Consider the following 25,127-nt stretch of genomic DNA (forward strand, 5'->3'; position numbering starts at 1 on the left):
TTGTGATTGACGATTTTTTGTGCTTGAGTATGGCGCTATCTAGTGACAACCTAATATACTACAGGTACTTCACAGTGGCTCTCTTCCCCCCCCCACCCTCCCCCCTCTGCAGTGCGCACAAGTTGTGATAAGTGTCACTTCTCACTCACTGTCTCAGGAAACGTAGACTTCCGCCTTTTGTCGCCTAAAGCAGCACATTTTCCACTCCCACGGCAGTTAAGCTTAGCCAGCTGTGTGTGCAGAGGTGTAGCCACATAAGAGGACGACAATGTTCAGGAAAATATGAAGCTTCTTCTATTTATAGACTTCTTATCGCCAATCAAACAGAGCGCGGCTGCAACGCTGCCCAACCAGCTGTGCGTGCAGAGGAGGAAGCCCGCTTTCGTTTTCTTACAAGAGAGGCGAGGACGTGATTGAGGTGCTCGGCCACTTCTGTAGTTTAGAAAGAACAGAAACAAAGTTCTGCAGACGGACTTTGGGTGTTTGAAGGGGAGCTGATGGAGTTTGCTGAGCACATCAAGACGGCCAATGTGGAGGATGTTGTGCTCCGACAGCCGCTGCAACCCCCGAGCAGAGGAACCCTGTGCATCACCGGCCACCACCTGCTCTTCTCGGACAGGGAGGAGAGTGACTCCCGGCAGGTTTTATTGCTCCTTAGGAACATCGATGCCATTGAGAAAAGGTGAGGGAGGATTGAGATCAGAAAGGTGATAAGGAACCAGATCAAAAACGTGTCTTATAAGAAAAGTAACGAGTATCCTGCAAGAACAATGTCGCACTTTTCTCTATCTCAATTATTTTTTAATTGATTAAATTGATGATTAAATATTTGATGGTGGACTTGTGATTCTTAGAACTTATTTATTATGATTATAACTCGCATGATCAAACCAGTAATCACACTAATCAACACGAAACGGTGTGAACTTGCCGGTAATTCCTCTGATCTCTCATTCCTTCCTCAAATCTTTTTTAACCAGTGTGGAAAACCTTACGGGCTATTCCGGCTTCTTCTCTAATGCAAGCCACAGTGAAAGGTTGGACATCCTCTGTGTTGCCATGTCATGCTGTGTGCTGCTCTTGATGCAATTCTGAAGAAGTAACATTTCCCAACAAGATTAATGCAACGTTTTTTCCGTTTGCCACCCTCCACATGCTCAGAGCTGTGTACTGCTTGCAACTAACAGCTTTTTTTCTTCGTAGCTCTCTGAAACCTTTTGTTAGGTATTGCCACCCCCCCCCACACACACACACACACAACCTACCTGACTCGTTTTGCCCACTTTTTCTGCTGCAAGTCGAGCCTCATGCACCGCCATAGGCAATAAATGGGGCTCTTAGAGGGGGTGCATGTTTTCTTTTGTATAAGAATCATATATTTGTGTGTGTGTGTGTGTGTGTGTGTGTGTGTGTGTGTGTGTGTGTGTGTGTGTGTGTGTGTGTGTGTGTAGGATGTCTGGTTCATCTGGAACAATTACGATGAAGTGTAAAGATCTGCGTGTGCTCCAGCTTGACATCCCAGGCATGGAACAGTGTCTCAACATTGCACACTCTATCGAGGTACACAACTAATGCAACCTGAAACACACAGGCACAAGAAAATAACTGTTGGTCTTAGAGTAGCCTGCTATTTTTCTGCATATGTTTTTCACTTCTTTGCATGTATCGGTAATCTCTCTTTAACTTTCTGCAGACACTGTCCTGTCTGGACTGCGTGTCCGCAATGTACCCTTTCTTTTACCGACCTGTTGATCTCAGCCTGCCGGAGCAGTGGGGTCTCTCATCTCCTGAAATGCACTACAGTCAGATGAAGGAACTTGTAAGCAACATATAAAACTCTGTATGCTTGTTTTCTGCTGTAGATAATTTAATACTTGTAGACACAGACATTTTTCAGGTAACATTTTCCAATAATGTCCCTACAACCACATGACAGGAAAATGCCAGGGAAGTGTAGGGGTCGGGATTCAGGATATCCTTCTTGCTTAGCTTTCATTTGTTTTCCCCTTAACTTCAGAATGTGTTGCACACAGCTTGAATTCATGTATAACACACCAACGTCTTCCCGTGGGAATGGCATGTTGCTATGGTGAAGGGTCGCAGCTGAGGGCAGCATTTTTGCATGTGTTTTACAGACACAAAATTCCCAGAACATGTAGGATATCTGTGCTTTTAACCAGACCAGCCTGAGTAGTGTTTGTCACCCATGATAAAGTGGCTGGAATTTGCAAGTCCCAATTATTTCTCTCCCACCGACTCTTTCCATCACGACAGGAGCTGAGCTGTTCTGTCTAGTTATAAACTACGAGCTTCAACCATTCTTACAGAGTTTTTAAGAATACCTTTTACAATTTAGGGAACTTGATGATTAAGTTTCTTTGATAAAATTAAGAAAAGTGAGAAAGTTGTTATAGCGGTAAGGCAAACAGAGCTATAGTGATTTAACTTAGCCTGATACATTATAGGAGAATTCTTCAACAGCAATGATGGTGAAAGAAGCGTGACACCTTACTTTGGCGCAGACCGGTGATTTGATGCACGGTTTCTATGGATTTATGTCATTGTGATGTTTCAAATAAGAGTGCAGGGATGTTTTAGGACAGTTGCTGAGTGGCTTCCAGAAGGACTTTAGTTTAGCTTAGTTTACAAAAACATTAGAAGTAGCTGTAAACAGCTGATCTGGCGCCCTGCAAGGGTAAGAATCAGTGAGCTTCAGAAGCAACATTTCTGAAGCTCACTGATTACTATGCTGTCTTTTTTTGATTTTACCTGTTTTTATAGGCAGGCTCCTCTGGTCACCAACCTCACAGTGCCAAAAAGACTTAAAAAGACTTAAAAAGAGACATGCCCCACGTTAGGTTTTGTGCACATTAAGGAAAGCAGATATTCAGTAGAGGTCTTTGAAAAGGAGCTTTCTTTACTTGGGAGAGAGCCGAGCTACTGTTTACAGTACTTATGCTTAAGTAACCAGCTGGTTAGAGTACATTTTTATTTGTTATATTGAGGAAATGGTACCTATTCATGAGGTTAACCGATTAGAATCAAGTTCCACAATTTGGGTTTTCAGGACTGCACCTAATCAGGTGTGGGTACTACTGAGAAAACATGTCCCTAAAAGAGGCCACACAGGAGTGATCCTGCAGTCTGGACATGAAGAAAGGTTCAGATCTCCCTAAAATCATCCCTGAGTTCATCAACTGGAAAACAGTCTGTCCAGCAGTAGTCATGGTCTTTTATTTTTCTTAATCTCTTACTAAGAAATCAAATAAGCCATAATAGGGCAGTTGTTATTAATTAAAGATCCACTAAGGATTAGCTTGGAGCATAAGCACACGCTTTATGCAAAATAAAAATAATGAGACTTTCCTCACCTATGAACTGGACTACTCCCAGTCCAGCTCAGCTCAAAGTCCCCTGTGACTTTAGCAACCGGGAGGTTAGCATGAATAATAACAGGTTACTTGATACTAAAGCTCACATTTTCCTTTATCACCTTCTCTCTCACTTTTTTTCAGTATGAGAAGTGGAGACTGAGCACCGTGAACAGAGATTACTCGGTTTGTCCCTCCTACCCTCCGGCAGTCATCGTCCCAAAAAGCATAGACGACGACACACTGAAAAAAGCAGCCAAATTCAGACAGGGAGGACGTTTCCCTGTTCTCTGCTACTACCACAAGAAGAACGGCATGGTGAGGTGATTTAGTGTTCACTTTTAGTGTCACGGTTTGTGGCAGAATGGCTAAAAGCAATATAAAATGTCCAAAAAGTCCAAACATGAACAGAAAACATCCGAGGAAACAAACAATCCAACGACTAACACAGGAGAGACAGGGGGACAATATATAGTCGAAGGAAGTGGGAACGGCTGAGGACAAGACACGGGTGAAGAGAATCAAGACACAGGATAAAATATAACTGACTACCAAAATAAAAGAACTGATTTGCTGAACATGGTGAGCTTGACACAGGAGGATAGACCAGTACTCAGAGGAAAGAGAGTGAAACTAACACTCATAAAACCAGTGAACAGAAGAAAACTGTCAGAAAACTGCAACACTTGAAACCAGGAAGCCATAGAGAAACTCATTCGATAATGATACAAAATACAAGAGAGCCAAAATCAAAGCAATCACACGAAAATAAAAGAATTTAAAGTCCCAAATTTAAAAAAACTGTTATGGTTAAGGCTACACATTTGACTGAACATTGTTAACAGGATGAAAAATGTTGTAGGTCATCATGCGCAGCAGTCAGCCGCTGCTAGGAGCCAATAGGAAGCGCTGCAAGGAAGATGAGCTGCTCCTCCAGGCTGTGATTGAGGGTTCGGACAAAGGCTACATAATTGACACTCGCTCCATGCAGCAGGCTCAACAGGCCAGGATGACAGGTGGAGGGTTTGAGTCTAAATCGTTCTACGACCGCTGGAAGAGATTTCACAGACAGATGGAAAGGTGTGTTTGCTGACTGTCTGATAATACTGATTTGTCAAACTTGCTTCGCTACACACTGCCTCATATGTGTGCAGGGGTAAAGCTCTCCAGGAGAGCCTAATTAAACTGGTGGAGGCTTGTGGTGATGAGTCCAACAACATGGACCGCTGGCTCAGTAAGCTGGAGAATTCAAAGTGGCTGTCGCACGTCCAAAATGCTCTTTCTACTGCCGGCCTGCTGGTGGAGTGTGTGGAGAGGTATGAATAACACCCACACTCTTATGACTTGGAAAACTTTATGGTAATATCTTGTGACTAATTCAATTTTATCTGGAAAGTACCAATTTACAGCAACTCCCATCTCAATGTGCTTTTTATTGTAAAGACTCTATAATATTAGAGAGAAAACCCACCGAGGATCAGCACTTTGTGACAGTGGGGAGGAAGAAATTACTTTTAACAGGAACAGAGCTCGGACATAATCAGGATCAGGGACAGGCAGCTATCTGCCTTGACTGCTCTAACTCTAAGCTTAGTCTTTAAACTTTCCTTTTTGCTAAAGCATATAGTTAGGGCTGGATCAGGTGACCCTGAATCCTCCCTTAGTTATGCTGCAATAAGTGTAAGCTGCTGGGGGATTCCCATGATGCACTGGGCTTTTCTTCTTCACTCACTGTGTTAATAGACCTCTCTGCACTGAATAATACTTGTTATTAATCTCTTTCTCTCTTCCACATTATGTCTTTATCCTGTTTTTCTTCTCTCTCCTCAACCAATCACAGCAGATGGGCCCGCCCCTCCCTCAGCCTGGTTCTGTTGGAGGTTTCTTCCTGTTAAAAGGGAGTTTTTCCTTCCCACTGTCGCCAAAGTGCTTGCTCATACGGGGTCATGTGATTGTTTGGCTTTTCTCTGTATGTATTATTGTAGGGTCTACCTTACAGTACAAAGCGCCTTGAGGTGACTGTTGTTTTGATTTGGCGCTCTATAAGTAAAATTGAATTGAATTGAATGTAGACACAAGGAAGTGAGGGCAAGTCAACAACCACTTGTTTTAAATCTTGAAGAAACAGAAAGAAGGCCATAACTGTCTTCCTTACACACAGGTTTGTTTTTCTTGTACATGTTAATGAGTGTTGTTTCTTCCAGGGATGGCCATTCTGTTCTTGTTCACGGCTCTGAAGGGACAGACTGCTCTTTGCTCATCAGCACTCTGGCTCAGCTCATCATGGATCCATGCTGCCGCACAATGGAGGGCTTCTTGGGACTGCTGGAGAGAGAGTGGATACAGGCGCGTGCCAGGTTTTAAGTCGGGGAGGATTACAAAGAATTTTAAATGTCTTTTTTTCTTGATTTGCTCCCATAAATGTTGTCGAGAATCCAAAGAAATGCATTGTAACATCGGGGATCTCTGTCTACTTCTGACACGAGTTTCCAAACAAGCGGTGAGCTTTTAAAAATAGAAGCACACCCAGCGACTACAGGACTGAGCCTATCTGTTGCCACAAAATTAGATCCTAAAAGCTGACACGTGTTTGTGTGTTTGCAGGCAGGACACCCGTTCCAGCAGCGATGCGCTCACTCAGCTTACTCCCATGCTCGTCTCCAGCAGGAGTCTCCGGTGTTCCTGCTGCTGCTGGACTGCGTGTGGCAGCTTTGGCGGCAGTTCCCCTTGGCTCTGGGCTTCTCTGAGGCGCTGCTCCTGCGACTGGCGACTGAAGTTTATGCCTCGGATTATGGCACCTTTCTGTGTAACAGTGATCAGGAAAGGTCAGTTTTTTCTACATATTTAAAGATTGCTGCCGAGTGTCTTCATTTCAAACTAAGATTCACACTTTGTTTGCCCTTCAATCAGGTGTGCCTTGGAAGTAAAGGAAAGGACTCACTGCTTGTTCCGGGCTCTGCTAAGGCCCACGGAGAGGGATTACTACTCTAACCCCCTGTATGAACGCACTGAGCTAGCAATCTGGCCCTCAGTTCATCCTCAGTCCCTGCAGCTCTGGAAAGGTGAGCTTTGCCCTGCACTTGTTTTCAGACCTCATCTTTTTTAGCCTTTAATGTAATTGCAGTGTTGCTGTTCTGAGCTTATGTTGTTACCGCTTTAGTTTAGTTTAAGTGTTGGTGCTCACTCTGCCCCGCTGTCTAACCCTCAGGCTATTTTTTGAGGTGGACCCAGCAGGTTCGTCACCTTGAAGAGGCTCAGGAGGAAATCAGGAACATGGTCATTGAGTGGGGGAAGTTAGCACGCAGCTGATGCCTCGTTCGTGTGAATGAGGTGGGATCACATGGTTCCAAGGAGTTAAAACAAAATACCTGATTTTGATTTGACCTGTCGCCTTCAAGGTTGCCCGCTGGGCACTTCTGGACTGTTTTCGCCCTGGCTGAAACTTGTAGATCACTCTGAACCTGGAAGTCCCATTCTTATTGCACACCATGGATTTAAAAACGTCTATGCCAGTATGATCCAGCTTTTATTAAAGATACTTACCTGTGAAGAGGACAGTGTACCAGACCAAACAGCAGACTCCACAGTGTTCCAGTCAGGTGAGGAGTGTGAGTGCGTTGAAAAGGCAAGACGATCTTCATGTTCCTCCCTTAGAATGATATTCAAGTTGTAGGCTCACGATTTTAGATGTGTTCCAACACGCATCACATTCAGAAATGTGCAGGGGGCAGAAGAATTCGATGAGGATTAGACTGACTTGGACAAAACCGTTAGATTTTGGATACATGTCTAAATTCACCTGTTTCACAAAGCTGTGGATACCCATTGTTAGAGATGTTAAGCAGGAAAATGGCACACTGAATTGTAACTAAAATGTTTTTCAAAGAAGGGAAAATCACCAACAGTGAAGCTGTCCAACCACTCAGCTCTGTTTACCGCAGTGGAAAATCTTAGTCTTTTTGAAGACGTGTGAAGACTTGCCTTCAAAACGGCAGTAAAGACGTAACAGTATAGAGTATATGAAGTGTCCCTCCTACCTCAGTCAGACTCAGACCAGTTTAGCAGAACAAACAGAAATGGCTGGCGTCCTCGATGCTTTATATTTAGACAGGATCTTAAAACCGCAGCGGTCCGGAGGTGGCACAAACTTGAGAGAAAGATCAGCTAAATTTAAATTAGGTGCTTTTTATTGACAGAGTTGCAGAACTTTGTGATCCTACCTTGTGTGAATTAGAGAAGATGAACCTGATGAATGTTAACAATATGCAATGCCTAATGTGTTTTAATGTACAGTATTTTTTACACTTGCATAAAAGTTTTCTTACAAAAAATGTGGTGCTTGTGTGATTTTAATGCACTAGGCTTGTGTTTCGGTCTAGCATTTTCATATATATTTATCCCATATTGTGTTAAATAATGATTGATGTTACTCTGATTTCTCTTTTCTAACCTGTATGCTAAGATAGCCTGACTGCCTTATGACTATAGATTTACATTTACTAGACTGAAGCAGGAGTACCTTTACAGCTCCCCATGCATCACTATGAACAGGCATATTTCACCAACATGTCTAAGTGATTCCTTCAGAACTCTGGAGCTGTTAAATACAGAGGACAAAACTTGCCAAAGCTTTGTTATTTTTCCAGTGTTTAGCATAATTGCAAAGGGATAATGATTTCATGATATGTATTCACTCATAAATATTATGAATAGAAGTCAGCTGTATAACAGACACACCTCCCAGTCCTGTTAAGCTCAGCTAAACACTCTTCACAATGCAAATCCCTGTGCACAGCAAGTCAGCATGTTTGCACACACGTTGCTTTGCACGCTGGAGACTGTAGTCCTGCTCAGTCAGGAGCCACAAGCCCTGGTGATTACACAAAGTGGAGAAGAACCACATAGCCCAGCATGACTTAACGCACCTGCTTATTTATCCAGCTTGACTGGGTGAACTGAAACGGTGACCAATGGGCTGGTAATCTTTTTGATTCTCACCCCTAAATGCTGTCTTATCAGCTCTTATTTTATAGATTAGTTTAGTGGACTAGTTGTGAATTCACTGTTACATCTGCTGCTTGTGGAACAAGAATCATCTGCCTGGGATTCTTTTTCTAAATCATAAGGACACAGGTAATACATTTCCCCCTTTTTTAAAACATTTCGAAACATCTTGTTTGTGTCCAGGTGTCATTCGAGAGATTTTAAAGGGTTTGGTGTAATATATTTGCTCTGCTTAAGTTTGGTGTAACTTTGTCAAGGACTGCTCCTGGACATGAAACCGGGTGTGCGGGTCTGTGTGCCCTCTGCGGCGGTGCTGGGCCTGTTTTGCCGAGGCTGTCTCAGCAGGTCGCGGAGCTGGCCCGGCCGCAGCTTCAGTTCCACCTCCAGGGAGATGAGCAGGTGGAACAGCCAGGACACCAGCCCCCCATCTCCTCAGGAAAACGTGCGCGTGCTCATCACAGGTGATGCAAATTTCCATCCATCATTAACGCACAATAGTTGCTTGTGTGTGACGTCGATGTATTCAGGAAAGGACTTTTCCACAGTTGCCCAAACACTGAGCCTGGGAAGCTGCCATTGTTTTCTACCACTTTCACTGCGCTGCCTCTGTTCTGAATTGTTGTGAGAGAGAATGAGTCGGATCGTTTCCAAGCAGAGCCCCAGTTTCAGATCAAATCAAGTGTAGAAATATGATAATGAAGAATTTGTTTTACTGGAGTATCAGTGTGAAATGCTACAAACATGTGCTGCAGGGTTTTTTGAGTTGTGTTCACTTTGCTCCAACAGCGGGAGCCCATTTTGATTCATCACAATAGAGTGTGTACAGACAGTGCTAGTGAAATAAAAGGGCCAATGGGTGACTGTGGGGAGAATAATAGCCTGCTGTCACTTTTTGTCCTAGGATCAACAAACAAAAAGCTTTATTCATCTGAAAGTGAAAACCAACAACATGGATTTGACTTTTATCGATTTACCAGTCTTCCACAAATACAGATTATCTGTGTGCACAGGTAGAAAGCTAACGCCTGCCTTTGTCTGCAGGTGGGCTTGGGCAGTTAGGTGTGGGACTTGCACAGATGCTGAGGTGAGATTGTAGAAATTCCTGAGTTCTTGAAACTTGCTAAAAGGTTTGAAGTTTAAATATCATCATACTTTTGTTAATGTCTAGAAAACAGTATGGAAGGGACAATGTAATCCTGTCAGACATCAAGAAGCCTCCACCTCACGTTTACGCCAATGGTATGTAAAATCTAATTCAAGTATGCATATTACTTTAAAAGTTACCGATTACTTTACTTTTTTTCTGGCATCACTGTTGTTTTTTAGGCCCGTTTGTATACGCTGATGTTTTGGACTACAAACACCTCCGAGAACTTATTGTAAACAATCGCGTCACTTGGCTGGTCCACTACAGCGCTCTGCTTAGTGCTGTGGGTGAGGCTAATGTGGCTTTGGCACGAAAGATCAACATCACAGGTCTGCTTGAACATGCACATCCTTTACACATAACCAGGTTTTAAGGAACAATCAGGGTTGAACTCGTGCTCTCTTCTTTTCTGCCCATCCAGGCCTACATAATGTGCTGGACTTGGCCTTAGAGAACTGTTTGCGCCTCTTTGTCCCCAGCACTATTGGGGCATTTGGTCCCTCTTCTCCACGTGACCCGGCCCCTGACCTCTGTGTTCAAAGACCTCGAACCATCTACGGCGTGTCTAAAGTGCATGGTGAACTGATGGGGGAGGTAAAATGTTTTTTGTACACGTGCTTACAGAGACGCCTGTGACTCCATTTCATTTTCAATCAGCTTCTCTTTCTTTAGTATCTCCATCATAAATACGGCTTGGACTTCCGCTGCCTGCGTTACCCTGGAGTGATATCAGTTAACACACCTCCTGGTGGTGGAACTACAGGTATTACCTGTGTGTGTTGTGCAAATGTACTCCAATCCATTGGATGTCATAGACTAAGTGCTCCGGACCTCTGTCTTCGCAGACTACGCTGTTCAGATCTTCCATGATGCTCTCAGCACAGGTCACCATGAGTGCTACCTGCGACCCGACACCCGTCTTCCCATGATGCATATCTCTGACTGCCACCGTGCCACGGTAGAGTTCATGCAGGCTCCAGAGTGCCAGCTGTCACTGCGCACCTACAACATAGCTGCCATGAGCTTCACCCCTGAAGAGGTGGCCCAAGAAATCCGCAAGCATCTCCCTCACCTCAAGGTCACCTACAATCCTGACACTGTCCGCCAGACCATTGGTATGGTATCTTTTTGTTTTTAAACCACTGGTTGGACTGATAATAAACCAATATAAAACTAAATTGTCCTTGATGGTTTTTGCAGCAGACAGCTGGCCTGTAAGATTTGATGACACCAATGCCAGGAGAGACTGGGGCTGGGCGCCAGCCTTCGGGCTTGAGGAGTTGGTGTCGGACATGCTCCGCTCCATCCGAGACAAGAGGACCAGCGAGGGTTTGCCAGTCAGCTAGCAAAACCTGCTGCACCAAGACTAACCAATGCCCTACCTACCACTGACTTTTCTTCAGTCTACATTTACCAACAGCACACTTTGTTTTACTTCACTTTTACAAATTGTCAACCAGTATCATCTGTTTGTCTGGAGCATTGCTGCACCGTGCCAGGGACTGATTGTAAAATGGAAATTCTCAGTCATAACCTCTTTATATTCAGTGGAAAGTGAGATGTCAAACACGTGCACACACACACACACATGCACACACACAGACACACACACACTTCAGTCTTTTCAGGGAATCAGATGCTGTCAAACCTTCTCTTCATCTTTGTGGTTTTTATTGTTCTCATGGTATAAGCATCACTTTACACATGGGCATGTTGCCTCAGGTGGAACAGAAACATTTCTTAAGCTTTAAAGAGTTTCAGATGTTGATCACATGCATGAGCACACCAGCGTGTTTCAGCGTCTGTTACAATATCTAACACAATATGGACAAGTTCCACGTGTAGAACAACAAATCTGTTGGACATTTTGAATCCAGGATCATCTGGAATGACTGACTCAGTTGACTTTGGACTGTAATGAAAAATCATGTATCCTGGCTGTTTTGTAAAGCACTCTTTTATAATATAGGCTATCAAACGAAACTCACAGTATATACAACCGCACTACCTTTGCCGTGGCACAGAACAGGAAGCCTTTACTTTTTTGCCAGCGGTGTGATTACAAATATGAATGAGTAACAGTATCAAATGAGGCCGTATTTACTTAGGAAAACAATATATTAAAAATGCTGTGTACTTTGAATCAGACCTTTAATAATAAAAATGTTATTTACCCAAAGAGCATTGAATACCGTACGCTGCCAAAGTTTCTTTTTTCTGTGTCGTTTTTGCATCCAAAACACCCGATCAGCTTAAAAACAAGAACGCTATAAAATGAAAAATGTAACTTCTATTTAAGAAATAGTTAAAGTTGTCTCATATGCTTTCATTCTCTAATTTGTTTGAGTAACATATACAAAATTAAGGTATTCACCAGCCACTTTGTTAGGTACACCTGTTCTAAATATCTAACTAGCCAATCACACCGATTAAGGCATGTAGAAACAGTCCAGATAGTCTGCTGGAGTTCAAACCAAGCATCTGACTGGGGAAGAAACATGATTTAAGACACTTTAAATTGTTATTTTCAGACTGGCTAGATTTTCCAACACAGCCATTTCTAGGATTTACAGAAGTCTAAAAAAGAGAAAATATCAAGAGAGTGGCCGCTCAGGTGAAAATCTAGCGAACAGGAAGGCAACAGTAAATTAAACAAAACAAAACAAAACAAAAGAAGTTATAACCAAGGTCTGCAGACAAGCATCTCTGAATACACAACACATCAACGCTTGTAGCAGATGGGTAACAACAGCAGAAGACTACACTGAGTCCTACTGGGTGAGTTAAAAACAGGAAACTGAGGCTACAAGTCACACAAGCTCAGCAAATTTGGACAAAATAAGACTGGAAAAGCATTGCGTGGTTGACAAGTCTGGGGGATTACTGCATGTAAACACAACTGGTTCTCTTACAGAAAAAGCAATTAGTCTCAGTTTCAGAAATCTAATTTAATGATCGTCATTATGATGCATGCAAATGTTTAGTATTCTGTAGGAAATGGACCACCAGTTGACAAAAGCAAACTAAAAAAATGTTACTGAAGTTGCTTTGAAGGACAAAAAACTGATAAAAATGTTCAATTATTTCCCCAATTACCACAAGAGTGATGATATAAATGACAGATTACCTCTTATTTTTTATTCCAACATAACACTTGTTTTGCTGCACACAGAATTTTCATGGGAAGCTCTTTAATTTTATCATTTTTTGTTTTTCTCATTTGTTTATCTGAGCATTTATTCTTACTGGTGAATGGCGGTTGGTGAGGTTCAGGTTTTGACAAGCCCCTAACTGGACAATGAATAAAAACAAAATACCTTTTTAAATCCACAACATTTGAGCAAACCAGTTTAAACCAAGGTTTGGGTCTTAATAATATCTGTGCAAGCTGTCTCTGCATATTGAGGCACATTCTAGTCTGCCATATTTCGTGCATCAGGTGATGAGCGGAATCTTCTTCCTCCTCCCACTGTAACTGCAGTACCTGTTGCTTCCTGTGGGGGCACTCCATTCATCCGGCTCGTCACCCTGAATTTCACCGGCGGACCAGCACACAGCTTTCTCCACAGCACAAGTTACGATCCATTTCACCTAAAATGGACGCGGGATTCTTCCGCGTAAGTTCTTCAAACTTTTATCTTTGTATTTGGTATATTATTATTTAGCTGCATGTAGATCTATATACGTTTTATGGGATGGATGTTTCCTATGTGTCTTCAGTGAAGAGCCATGCAGCTAGCTAAACAGCGGTCAGGGCTTCGACTATCAACTGGGAGCCAACAGTCTCAGGATTTGCAATTAGTCTGCTTCACTTGGTGTATTCTGGGAGTTGTTGCGTGTTCCCTATATTGATGTTTTCTGTCTTATAATTTATGAAAGTGTGTAACTTCTTACGTTAAAACCCCGTACGTGTTATTTTACAGACAAATTTACAGGAAATAGACGAGTCAAGTTAGCTAGCTAACTAAAGATGGCGCCCGGGCGGTGCATCGCTCCTGTCTCCATGAGCTAGTCACGACTGCTGCTGTGCTGGCCTTAGCAAGCCCTCCGTGTTTGCTGAATAATGACATTAATGTGTCTTTTAATATTCTGTCAATGTCAACTCCGCTGTCAGTCAAAGTAGCCTTCGGGCTGTGCCTATTATTAGCCTGTGCGTTCGCTTTCGAGGATTAAGCAAGTGGTTAGCATGGCTAATGCTAACCGACTGGTGTCAGTGTCGCCTGCGGCTCAGTTAGATGAGCTAAAAAGAACATGAAGTGGCGCTCTAGGGAACACACGTGTCTTAAGTATTTATTTTAAGACACGTTAGCTTGAGCAACGTAATGTTTTTCCATCTTAAACTTTGACTCTCGTTAATGTTATCGGTAAGTAAGACTGCTGTAACTAACATGGGCCCAATAGTGAGGAGGCTGTGCAGCTTGAGACTAAAAACACTGTTCGAGACGGGTTTCTGTTCTTCTCTGATTTGACATCTCCGATGAAAGCTGATCATCACGAATCCGCTGATGTTGGCTGTTATTTCTGCAGGGTACGAGTGCGGAGCAGGACAACCGCTTCAGCAACAAGCAGAAGAAACTGCTGAAGCAGCTGAAATTTGCAGAATGTTTGGACAAAAAGGTAACATTTGTTTTTACATTTTATTTTCTCAAATAATTGTTAAAAAAATCATGTTAAATAGTTAACTACAAACTTGTATCAACATGAGGCAGTTTATGGCAATCTGTGTAGCCTGGACATTCATACACCACAGGTATGAGGGTGTCTGTGAGAGACATTTTAATGGCCACCACCTCACCAGGCCTGTGATTAATGAGCTTAAGTCAGGTTTTTTTTTTTTTTTTTTTTTCTTAATCCGGTAGCAAAAAATAAAAGGTAAATGTTCATTTTTCTGTTAAATAGTCATTACTTTAACTTTGGTTTATTTATATATAACCTGTTTATATTTTTAGTCTCCACCCAAATGCCGTTTTTGATCCTTTGCAGGGGACTGCCTGGTCAGTAACAGGTGGGACAACAATTAATATACAGTGGGGCAAAAAAGTATTTAGTCAGCCACCGATTGTGCAAGTTCCCCCACTTAAAATGATGACAGAGGTCAGTAATTTGCACCAGAGGTACACTTCAACTGTGAGAGACAGAATGTGGAAAAAAAAATCCATGAATTCACATGGTAGGATTTGTAAAGAATTTATTCGTAAATTAGGGTGGAAAATAAGTACTTGGTCACCTCAAAGAAGGAAAATCTCTGGCTCTCACAGACCTGTAACATCTTCTGTAAGAAGCTTTTCTGTCCCCCACTCGTTACCTGTATGAATGGCACCTGTTTGAACTCATCATCTGTATAAAAGACACCTGTCCACAGCCTCAAACAGTCAGACTCCAAACTCCGCCATGGCCAAGACCAAAGAGCTTTCGAAGGACACCAGGAAAAGTATTGTAGACCTGCACCAGACTGGGAAGAGTGAATCTACAATAGGCAAGCAGCTTGGTGTGAAAAAATCAACTGTGGGAGCAATCATCAGAAAATGGAAGACATACAAGACCACTGATAATCTCCCTCGATCTGGGGCTCCACGCAAGATCTCATCCCGTGGGGTCAAAATGATCATGAGAACGGTGAGCAAAGATCCCAGAACCACACGGGGGGACCTGGTGAATGACCTGCAGAGAGCTGGGACCAAAGTAACAAAGGTCACCATCAGTAACACACTACAACGGCAGGGAATCAAATCCCGCAGTGCCAGACGTGTTCCGCTGCTGAAGCCAGTGCATGTCCAGGCCCGTCTGAAGTTTGCCAGAGAGCACATGGATGATACAGCAGAGGATTGGGAGAATGTCATGTGGTCAGATGAAACCAAAGTAGAACTTTTTGGTATAAACTCAACTCGTCGTGTTTGGAGGAAGAAGAATACTGAGTTGCATCCCAAGAACACCATACCTACTGTGAAGCATGGGGGTGGAAACATCATGCTATGGGGCTGTTTTTCTGCCAAGGGGACAGGACGACTGATCCGTGTTAAGGACAGAATGAATGGGGCCATGTATCGTGAGATTTTGAGCCGAAACCTCCTTCCATCAGTGAGAACTTTGAAGATGAAACGAGGCTGGGTCTTCCAACATGACAATGATCCAAAACACACCGCCCCGGGAACAAAGGAGTGGCTCCGTAAGAAGCATTTGAAAGTCCTGGAGTGGCCTAGCCAGTCTCCAGACCTCAACCCCATAGAAAATCTGTGGCGGGAGTTGAAAGTCCGTGTTGCTCGGCGACAGCCCCAAAACATCACTGCTCTCGAGAAGATCTGCATGGAGGAATGGGCCAAAATACCAGCTACTGTGTGTGCAAACCTGGTAAAGACCTATAGTAAACGTTTGACCTCTGTTATTGCCAACAAAGGTTATGTTACAAAGTATTGAGTTGTATTCTTGTTATTGACCAAATACTTATTTTCCAGCCTGATTTACGAATAAATTCTTTACAAATCCTACCATGTGGATTCATGGATTTTTTTTTTTTTTTTTTTCCACATTCTGTCTCTCACAGTTGAAGTGTACCTCTGGTGCAAATTACTGACCTCTGTCATCATTTTAGGTGGGGGAACTTGCACAATCGGTGGCTGACTAAATACTTTTTTGCCCCACTGTAGTTGAGTAACATTTAAGGAAAGCCACAAAAGTTTTTGATTTAAAGTCCTTCTTTTTTTGTCACTGTAACTTCTTAAAAAGACACAAAGTGACAGTGCGGTTGAGGGTAGGACGCCATCTAGAGCGCACCACATTTGAATAAAAGTGATTATTGCAACACGTTATCACTTATAAGGAAAACTTGACACATGACATTTTAAAAGCAGATCTTAAAAGAGCCAAATGTGTGATCAGTTGCTACATTAACGTTAAGCATTGTTTGTATTTGTCTTCTGTCTGTGTATTTTTATTTGTATATCACATATCAGATTCATGTTACTTGCCCAGTGGCTTCTAAAGAAAATGAGCTTTTTTTTTGATAAATTCTGGCATGTGTAAGTTTTGTATTATTTTGGATTGATGACCACTAAGTTGTTCCATGGTCCACACATGGTTACACATTGGTCTTAACAAGCAAAAGATCCCAGGTTCTTCAACATAACGACTGACCCATGACGTCCATTAATATAAAGCGTCAGAGTCAGATAAAAACAATTTTAAGGTGCGACGAGATAAAAATTAAACTGGATCCCAAAAGGGAACTTTTTTTGTACAACATCTAAAAGTTAAGACAAGTACAACAAACATAAAACCAGACAGCTTTATAGAGTAGAATGATACATTTGGTAAAGTAAATGTAATATGGCAAAACTAATATCTTGCGTTAAATTAAATTAAAAATAAATACAGTAAAATATAGATTTATGCAGAAATATAAAGCCGAGCTTTGTGCTACGTTTTTCCCCCCAAAGCCATCCGTGGTGAGAAAATGTTAAATCTTTTGTTTGACAAAAAAGGTTTTTAAATTTACCTTGTATGATTTTTAAATATGTAAGTCAGATCTTTTAAGGACTGTAAAGCTTTTTTTCTTCTTTATTTAAATCCTTGCCATAGAATGAATCACTGTGTTTTGTCTTGTGGGATTTGTGTGTAATCTATTTAGTCGTCAGACAGAGTGAAATGGACAGGTTTTTGTCAGATAACACAATCGCTTTGTGCTCTGATTGCATTTTGTGCCCATTTTGAGCCAGGAAAATCCATGTTACATAATAATATATTTATAACAAAGCAAAAAAAATAGTTAAAAACGACTTACTAAATCTGGCTACAAAACAGAATCGCAAATATCAGATGGAATTAAAGCAGCTGTGTATAAAACAGTGTGAGCTGGCAGCGCAGGGTTGAAATAAACCGTTAAGATGAGAGAAGAGACAAAACGTTATGAAAGATATCTTGTATCTGTACAGGTGCATATAAACAGGTGCTGCTGTTTCTCATCACTAACGGTCTGTTTCACGCTCAGGTGGACATGACCAAAGTGAACCTAGAAGTCATCAAACCTTGGATTACGCAGCGAGTCACTGAGATTTTGGGGTTCGAGGATGACGTCGTCATAGAGTTCATATTTAACCAGCTTGAGGAGAAGGTAATGTCTTTAATCGTGTTTATTTTTTGTTCTTTCAGAACTGTCATATATTGAAGGGCATTGCTTAGTACTTAGTCAGTAAGAACGATATAAGCAAATAATTACACGTCCTAGTCAAACTGAGATTGAATGGGAAAAGTAACAGTTGGTGTAAGACTGATTTATAATGACATTACCATGTTTTGCTGTTATGTGACAAAGTGCCTTTATCCAGCAGTCTTCTAATGATGATGTGATTTATGATTTAAAAGGCCTGAACCAATATGGATGTTATACCTTGCATCAGAAGTATAGCACCAACACCTAATTAGCTCTCTCCTGAGCCCAAAGTCACTGAGCCCAACTCTCCCTTCATGATGCAGTGTGTGGTTTGAGGTGAGTTATATGCAGGGATCACCTATATCATGTCAGTGAAAGAAACGCCTAAAAAAAAAATAATTAAAAAAAATGCCATAATCATATTCTTTGTAGGTGTTGACAGCCCATCGGTAGACTGCCCAACTCTCTTTAAACGTAACAGGAGGTACAGGCTCAAAACAGGACATAAAAGGGCTGAAACAGCCTGATTTTCTGTACTTTCTACCAATTGGGTTATCACGCAAAACTGAAAAGTATTGTCTCACTGGCCACCTCTGATTGCAAGTTTTTACTGTCTTTTGCACTCTGTTGAGTGTGGTCAGAAGTGTTTTCGCTTTCACTTGTTACCACACAAAACAGTCATGTGAGGGTGTCAAGAACACAAGTGTTATAACGTCACTGCAGCAAGTTGAGAACTTCAACCTCTGGAGGTCAGCATAAACCTCGTAAGAAACAATACTTTTCAACTTGGTTTTAAGTTAGTACAAGTTCACTTATTTTCTACAAAACCCCTCTTAACAGTAAACCTGTAATATTGTAGATCCTATTTTTGTAGACTAAAGTGTACATTCACTCCAGGCTGTTTTATTTTAAGCATTATGTCCAGCTGTTTTCCTTTCCATAAACTCTACTCTGTCCCACTGATAGATCAAAGCATGTAAGATGTCTGGAACTTGGGTAACTTCCATTGCACAGACATACTTTATAAAACAGGAAACATTTCAGATAATTTATACTCTGTATTTGTAATTACCATACTGTCAGTGTACTCGTATATTTTTTGAATGCAAGTTTTGATTTCAGTGCCATTTATCTTCGTTTATGGCTCATTATTCTAAGAAAATCCAGATGTATGTATTTTCATATTTTATGTCGCCAGCATCACACATGTGTATTATTTTTTACTTATTATTTTATCTTTTACTTGCCAGTGGGTGGGCTGTTTGAGCTAAATTTAAAGGGTACTGTTGCATAATGGAAAACAGTTGATACAGTTAATGAGATTACGCTATCTCACAATCATTCTATCAGTTGTTGAAATAAAACTCAGTTTTTGTGTAACTGTGTACTCATTATTGCTTGTTCGTCTCTTGCAATTTAGATAAATGATATAACATTAAGCTCATGGTGGTTGAGTCTCAAGCAGTAGGGAGGCGGAAGCAAGCCAAGGGAGCTCCGTGCCCACTGATCCCACGGGACTCACTGAAGACACCGGAACTGTACTTGCAGTGTTGGGTTTTAATGCACTCTGTATTGTGGCTGTTTGTTTACCTCCTGAAGTGTAGACGGTGGGGAGACTGGAAAGCAAGGGGTGGGTAGCGGCCAAGGGGATGTATGGTAGTGGGCTAGCACTGAAGAAATCAAATTATACTACAATTTCTTTGTATTATGGGAGGTTTTGTTTTCTTCTTTTTATATTTTGTTATGGTAGATTGTAAATCTAGGGCAGCAGAATTGCATGCTGTGTTTATTTTATTTCTTTAACATCATTAGATGTGTCTCCCCTCAGCTAGCTCACAATCTCAGTTTCCTGAGTTTGTGAGTACAATTTAAATCAGTCTCATTTTTGTAGGTTGAGTCTAATATTGGATCCAGGGATGTTAAATAGCCTAGTCAGTGTCTTACATGTTTTTAAGATGGTTATCTAAATAGTCTGAGGTATAAATTTATAGAGGAGTAGAAGGTAGGGAGCCCCGTTTGTGGGACCCTACCCCCCCTTGCTGTTTGGTCTTCAAGTATTTCAATGGCTACGTTTTTGTTTTTTCTCTCCTCCCTTCGTGTGTGTGTTGCAGCACCCGGATAGCAAGATGATGCAGATCAACCTGACTGGCTTTCTGAACGGGAAGAACGCCCGGGAGTTTATGAAGGACCTCTGGCCCCTGCTGCTGAGCGCCCAGGAGAACATTGCGGGCATCCCATCAGCTTTTCTGGAACAGAAGAAAGAGGAAATCAAACAGAGACAGGTGAGTTTTTCTAAATGGTGGAAGCGGGGATGGGCAAGATCACGCTGAGCTTGGTGGCTTTCCATTTATCTTTTTTTGAAAGTGTGTCATACAAGACTTTTTTTCTTTTTTTGGGTGGGGGGGTGGCTTTTGTTGTGTTTGCACAGCTGCTCCTCAACAAATTACATGTAGGAGGGGACCTGTAGCACAGACACGGGAATATAATGGTGTAAAATAAGTATTGACAAATTGCAGTAATAAGACCCCTTTTCTGTTAAAAAAAACTCTATAAAATATATCATGTTGAACTCAGTAATTATTTAAAAATAGGAGCAAAATGATTCATTTCTCATTGATCTGTTTCTGGCAGATTGAACAGGAGAAACTTGCTTCTCTGAAGAAGGTGGATGAGGAAAAGAAGGAAAAGGACCTTAGAGAACGGGCTCAGTCAAAGAGCCCCAGGAGGTACGATTATTTTCATTTTGAGACCCATAGATGGAACTACAGCTTGTGAATTCGTTGTAGAACATGCAAACCTCTTGTATTTGCCTCTCTGGCCAGACGGAAAACGAGGTCACCATCGCCGCGAAGGAGGTCGCCATCACCACGGAGGAGGTCACCAGCGAAGCGGGAAAGGAAACGCAGCCCCTCACGCTCACCAAGGCGCAAACAAGCTAGTCCAGTTGGTGGCAGTTCACCCCCTCCGCCCCTGATGCAGCTGTCCACAAAATCTTCAGAGGAGCCAGTAGAACCAGATACTTCAGGAAGAGCTGTGCCAGAGGCAGTCGTCCAAGAAGCTTCTACCACCTGGTTTGTGGAATTCTTGCTTTTATTTGAAGTGGGCATTTAGTTGGACTGGTATTATTTAGAACTTAAGACATTTAAATACTTTTCTTTTGCAGTGAGACAGTTGTGGAAGTAGTGAAAGCCGACTCTGTGAATGAAGTCAAAGAACAGTCGCCAGAGAAAACCCTTAAGAAAGAAGAGAGACCGAGGTCACGAGAAAGGGAGAAGGACACAAGGAGGGAAAGACACCATCGCTCACGCTCTCATTCTCGTTCTCGCAGACGCCGCTCGCGCTCTAGGTGATTTGACGTGTGGCTTTAACTTAAACTTTCATTATGAAAAATCAAAGTCTGTAAAGGAGTTTTCTATATTTGCTGATTCTCTACCCAATCAGATCGTACTCCCCTCGCAGAAGACAAAGTCCCAGAAGGAGAATGTCTCCTCGTCGTAGGAGCCCTCCTAGACGTGCGCCAGCTAGCTCCAGGCACAGACCCAGGCGTTCCCCCGTCCGCAGGTCGGCATATTTATTTATTTTTTTGTATTGGCATGGATTTAATATTTTACTTCATGTTGTCTGTGGTATACAGACGCCTTTAAGCCTTTTTTTTGTCCTACAGGAGGCGCTCCCGCTCTGCTTCATCCTCTGGTAGCAGCTCATCAGGCTCTCGCTCGCCTAAAAAAGCAGTGAAAAGAATATCTACCACACCACCCCGAAAACAGGTCCATCATCCTGATACTTCCATTAGTCCCACAGGCAAGAACAGACGATCACCGTCTCCACGAGCTAGAAGGGGCCGGGGCTCTCCTTCCCCACCCAGATCATCAGGTGTGCTTCAGTTCCTCCTTTGTACATTATATTAAAATATTTTTACCTATGAAAACATTTGAAGACTTTATGCTTCTTTTGCACAACCAATGTTGGATTCCAATGTTAAACTTAATGAGTATCTCTAAGCTCGTTGCTGATATTTTAATAAATCTGTGACAAGTGCATATAATTTTTGCTGTGCATTGTTTTTCAGGGTTTAAGAGAAAACAAGGAGGAAGGGCTGATTCTCCCCCTGACAACGTCAAGCCCAGACCATCTGAAGGCTCCGACTCGGGTAAGTGTAAAACGTGTTAAAGAACCATGCTGCCTTTCACCTCACGGATCTCGAAATATGGTGACTGTTTAACACTTTAACTCATCACTTTGCGCCCTGTGCAGTTACTGTGGCTTTCAGCAGGATGTACATGTTCACTTGTCATGCTTGTGCACCGTATTGTGTACTTGGAGAGCTTAGTTGTAATTATTCTCATTGAGAAATTTAATTTACCAACACATAGTTGGGTACTTGTGTGAAATTCTCAGCATTCCAGAGCCTCAGCCTTTGGCTTGCTCCCACACTGAGAAGGCTGAGTCTATGTAACCTGAAGGATCTCTTTACAGGGTGAAGCTGAGCCACCAGAACTGTTAAGAAACTGTGTGCTAATGCAAGGGGAAACTATAAATGTTGTAACATGATGACAGACCAAGCATCACAGCTATAAGTCTGTCTTCTGTAATACTTGTAGCATTTCCTTGGCAGTCTGTTTCCGGCTTTGCTAACACTGATGGGACACTCAATGCTCTGCATTTCAGAGGAGGATAAAAATGAGAAAGGGGCAACAGCAGATTCGGTGCAACAGCGACGTCAGTATCGCAGGCAGAACCGACAATCGTCTTCAGGTTAAAAGCGTTTTTATCCCCGTTCTTTCTTTTCCCATACCCCCGCCCCTCTCTCTTTAACGAGTCTGTCCATGTCATCTTGCACTCATCGTCTCATGGACTTTTGAAGCTGTGTCCTAACCCCAACCTTGGTGTTTTTTCCCTGACCGCATACTGCCAAGGCTTCGCTGAAGCAGCTCTTGATGTCATTTGTTTGTGTGGTTTCAGAAACGGGGTCTTCATCCTCAGAAGATGAGGCGCCCAAGAGGGCAACAGGAGGGTCAGGTGCCAGAAATGGTGAGGTCAGGAGGAGGCGCAGTCGTACACAGTCTCCTCGAAGGCGACACAGGGATCCCTCCCCGAGGTCAGATAACACAGTATTTACACATTATCTGACTTTTATTATCTCACTTTAACCTCGAAGTCTTAATAGTTTGTGCTCTGCTTATATTGTTTGTATGTATTAATTTTATTCCTCTGCGCCGACAGAGGCCTACTCAGGGCCAGACAGTGTTACGTTAGTACAGTGTATCACTATCCGCCCACTTTCATCCATAATGTGGCACAAATGGAGCTGCGTGGGTGCTGCTCTTCCTAAAAGTGGATGTTTATTTTCCACATAACATAGTAACGTAGGCTGTACTAGCTGGAGAGCACTGGATCACAGTCTGTGTTGTTCATAGAACAGCTAATATCTTTTTTTTTTCTCTTTTTTTTTAAGTCTTGCTCATTGTGCTCGTGCCTGGCAGTGGGCCAGTCTCGACCCTGGGCTTTGCAGTACTGTGGCTGAAGCTGACTTGCAGTCAAATCTAAGTTAAAGATTGTGACGCAATTTTTACATTAAGAATTTGTAGCTTTTTTGTCACTGGCAGTTATTTACTGTTGTGTGTGTGTGTATATATATTTTAATCCAGTGATTGCTTTAGTTTGGCCAGTGAATCCTTTATTACCAAATTCCTTCAAGGTCTGTATAACAAATGTGTTGACTCTTTACAGACCTTGAATAAAGCTGCAGCTTGTCTAGTTATGGGAGGCGGGCGGCCACAAGTTGGTGACTCTGATTTTGTTTTTTCCTTGCAGGAAAAGACGCTCTCCATCTCCAGTACGCAGACGTCGCACCCCTACTCCTCCTCGGCGTCGCAGATCTCCCTCTCCTCCTCAAAGACGCAGGTATAAGAATGTTTCCTTTTAAATTTAGACAAATGATCTCTCCAAACTTCTGTGTTGCAAACAGACTCCTGGGCAATAGCATGTGTTTCATACAGGAGTCATTGTTCCTGTCTTGTGGTTTTTATGAAATACTTAAAATTTTATGAATTACTTACCAATTTTAAAGTATTTCCTAAAGGTTGTATTTCCTGCTTCACAGGTCTCCTTCCCCACCACCCCGTCGTAGATCTCCATCCCCCAGACGATATTCTCCCCCTATCCAACGTCGCTACAGTCCTTCACCTTTGCCCTCTCAGAAAAGGAAACTGTCTAACTCGCCAATGAAACGCTCTTCACCGGCTACCAAGCGACGTCCCTCCAGATCCCCCAGACATAGAAGCTCTCCTCCTCCAAGAAGACGATCCCCTCCCTCCTCGACATCTCCACCCAGACACAGGAGGAGCCCCATGCTGCCACCTGGGCGGCGAAGCAGAGATGCTCGATCCCCTGTTGCGGCATCCAGACGCCTCTCCCCATCCCCTGCAAACCGCAGTCACGCTGTTAGAGGATCCACAACCCCCCCACGGCGCTATGAAACCTTGAGCACATCTCCGTCTAACCAGCACAGACAGCAGTCACCTCCACACAATAAAGTCATCCGCAGAGTTTCACGCACCCCAGAACGCCGTGACAACCAGAGGTAGGGATCACTTATGTATCAGACAGAACAGCGTTTCAATTTCTGTTTACCTGTGACATTTTTGTGTGCCAATTATCTGATGTCACCTGTGTCATCTCTCTCAGACCATCTCCAAGCCCTCAGCCTATAAGAAGAGCGTCCTCCAGATCTGTTTCCCCTGAACCAGCAGCTCAGAAACGTCCGACTCAAGCATCCGCCTCCCCCTCCCCGTCTCGCTCTGCCAGTGCGTCTCCACCACCAGCCAAGAAAGCCAGCAGCGGTTCTGGAAGTCGATCTCCAAGCAAGGTTTGAGCTTATTCGCAGATATAAAAAAAAAAAAAAATTGAAATTGAAATTTTTTTTTTTTAATGAAGGATGGTGGGGGTTAATGGTCTAACTGTTAAAATCTGTGCACGCCAATCATGGCAAGTTATAGCCTCAGGAAGTTGAACTTTTGCAGCATTGTTAAAAGGAAATGTCATCATATATGTTCAGTGTTTTTAAAACTTGAAACTGTAAATTCTAAATTCCTCCAACAGAAACACATTAACTGTAAGCTGAGCTGCAGCACCGTTGCCATAATCCTTCTCTTAACTTTGTGTTGATATAAACATGCTTCATGCCTGTGTCGTCAAGTTCTGATGTTTCTCTTTCAGACTTCGGATGTTGACGGCGGTGCAAAGAAAAAGAAGAAGAAGAAGGAAAAGAAACACAAGAAGGAGAAGAAGCATAAAAAGCACAAGAAGCATAAGAAGGAGAAGAGCAGTAGTGCTGCTGTGACTGGAGACACACAGGAGAACCAGGCTGCAGAGGAGGACAGAGATTCCAGAAAGGTAACATCAGTTTCCCCTCTGTCTGATTTCTGTTCGGTACAACAGCGGATATAGGTCGTTGAGT

General features: G+C 42.6%; 3 protein-coding genes across 7 annotated transcripts in view; all 3 read left to right on the plus strand.

Annotated features, from left to right (window-relative positions):
* Nucleotides 1-214: 214 nt before the first annotated feature.
* Nucleotides 215-7,702, plus strand: LOC113012497 (myotubularin-related protein 9). 2 transcript variants are annotated; one of them, XM_080293669.1, is made up of 11 exons: nucleotides 215-682; nucleotides 981-1,037; nucleotides 1,452-1,560; nucleotides 1,694-1,819; nucleotides 3,516-3,689; nucleotides 4,234-4,451; nucleotides 4,526-4,687; nucleotides 5,576-5,721; nucleotides 5,980-6,196; nucleotides 6,282-6,433; nucleotides 6,580-7,702. In XM_080293669.1, the coding sequence occupies exons 1-11, from the start codon at nucleotides 498-500 to the stop codon at nucleotides 6,678-6,680; spliced, it is 1,647 nt and encodes a 548-aa protein (XP_080149795.1). In that variant the 5' UTR covers nucleotides 215-497; the 3' UTR covers nucleotides 6,681-7,702. The 2 variants fall into 2 exon arrangements, with proteins under 2 accessions (XP_080149795.1, XP_080149796.1); XM_080293670.1 differs by lacking the exon at nucleotides 981-1,037 and having other exon boundaries at nucleotides 363-682.
* Nucleotides 7,703-8,204: 502 nt separating this feature from the next.
* Nucleotides 8,205-11,711, plus strand: tdh2 (L-threonine dehydrogenase 2). Of its 2 annotated transcripts, none has more exons than XM_080293671.1 (9): nucleotides 8,205-8,504; nucleotides 8,633-8,836; nucleotides 9,417-9,459; nucleotides 9,544-9,614; nucleotides 9,702-9,851; nucleotides 9,944-10,116; nucleotides 10,195-10,285; nucleotides 10,368-10,637; nucleotides 10,723-11,711. In XM_080293671.1, exons 2-9 carry the CDS (start codon nucleotides 8,647-8,649, stop codon nucleotides 10,866-10,868), a joined length of 1,134 nt encoding a protein of 377 aa, XP_080149797.1. In that variant the 5' UTR covers nucleotides 8,205-8,504; nucleotides 8,633-8,646; the 3' UTR covers nucleotides 10,869-11,711. The 2 variants fall into 2 exon arrangements, with proteins under 2 accessions (XP_080149797.1, XP_080149798.1); XM_080293672.1 differs by having other exon boundaries at nucleotides 8,212-8,504; nucleotides 8,613-8,836.
* A 1,271-nt stretch (nucleotides 11,712-12,982) lies between these two features.
* The window catches only part of srrm1 (serine/arginine repetitive matrix 1), a 12,989-nt gene continuing 844 nt past the window's right edge, over nucleotides 12,983-25,127 (plus strand). The window contains exons 1-16 of one of the 3 annotated variants that reach the window (XM_026151301.2): nucleotides 12,983-13,139; nucleotides 14,050-14,139; nucleotides 17,507-17,629; nucleotides 19,780-19,950; nucleotides 20,300-20,394; nucleotides 20,491-20,739; nucleotides 20,832-21,014; nucleotides 21,110-21,229; nucleotides 21,333-21,541; nucleotides 21,738-21,818; nucleotides 22,337-22,423; nucleotides 22,631-22,766; nucleotides 23,483-23,572; nucleotides 23,772-24,251; nucleotides 24,356-24,536; nucleotides 24,887-25,063. In XM_026151301.2, coding sequence (XP_026007086.2) covers nucleotides 13,119-13,139; nucleotides 14,050-14,139; nucleotides 17,507-17,629; nucleotides 19,780-19,950; nucleotides 20,300-20,394; nucleotides 20,491-20,739; nucleotides 20,832-21,014; nucleotides 21,110-21,229; nucleotides 21,333-21,541; nucleotides 21,738-21,818; nucleotides 22,337-22,423; nucleotides 22,631-22,766; nucleotides 23,483-23,572; nucleotides 23,772-24,251; nucleotides 24,356-24,536; nucleotides 24,887-25,063 — 2,493 coding nt within the window. In that variant the 5' untranslated portion in view covers nucleotides 12,983-13,118. Of the gene's footprint in view, nucleotides 13,140-14,049; nucleotides 14,140-17,506; nucleotides 17,630-17,888; nucleotides 18,005-19,779; nucleotides 19,951-20,299; nucleotides 20,395-20,490; nucleotides 20,740-20,831; nucleotides 21,015-21,109; nucleotides 21,230-21,332; nucleotides 21,542-21,737; nucleotides 21,819-22,336; nucleotides 22,424-22,630; nucleotides 22,767-23,482; nucleotides 23,573-23,771; nucleotides 24,252-24,355; nucleotides 24,537-24,886; nucleotides 25,064-25,127 lie in introns of those variants that run through there. The other 2 variants (XM_080293666.1, XM_080293668.1) reach the window with 2 other exon arrangements.

Source organism: Astatotilapia calliptera, chromosome 19 (genome assembly GCF_964374335.1).
Source record: "Astatotilapia calliptera chromosome 19, fAstCal68.1, whole genome shotgun sequence".
Lineage (NCBI taxonomy): Eukaryota > Metazoa > Chordata > Actinopteri > Cichliformes > Cichlidae > Astatotilapia > Astatotilapia calliptera.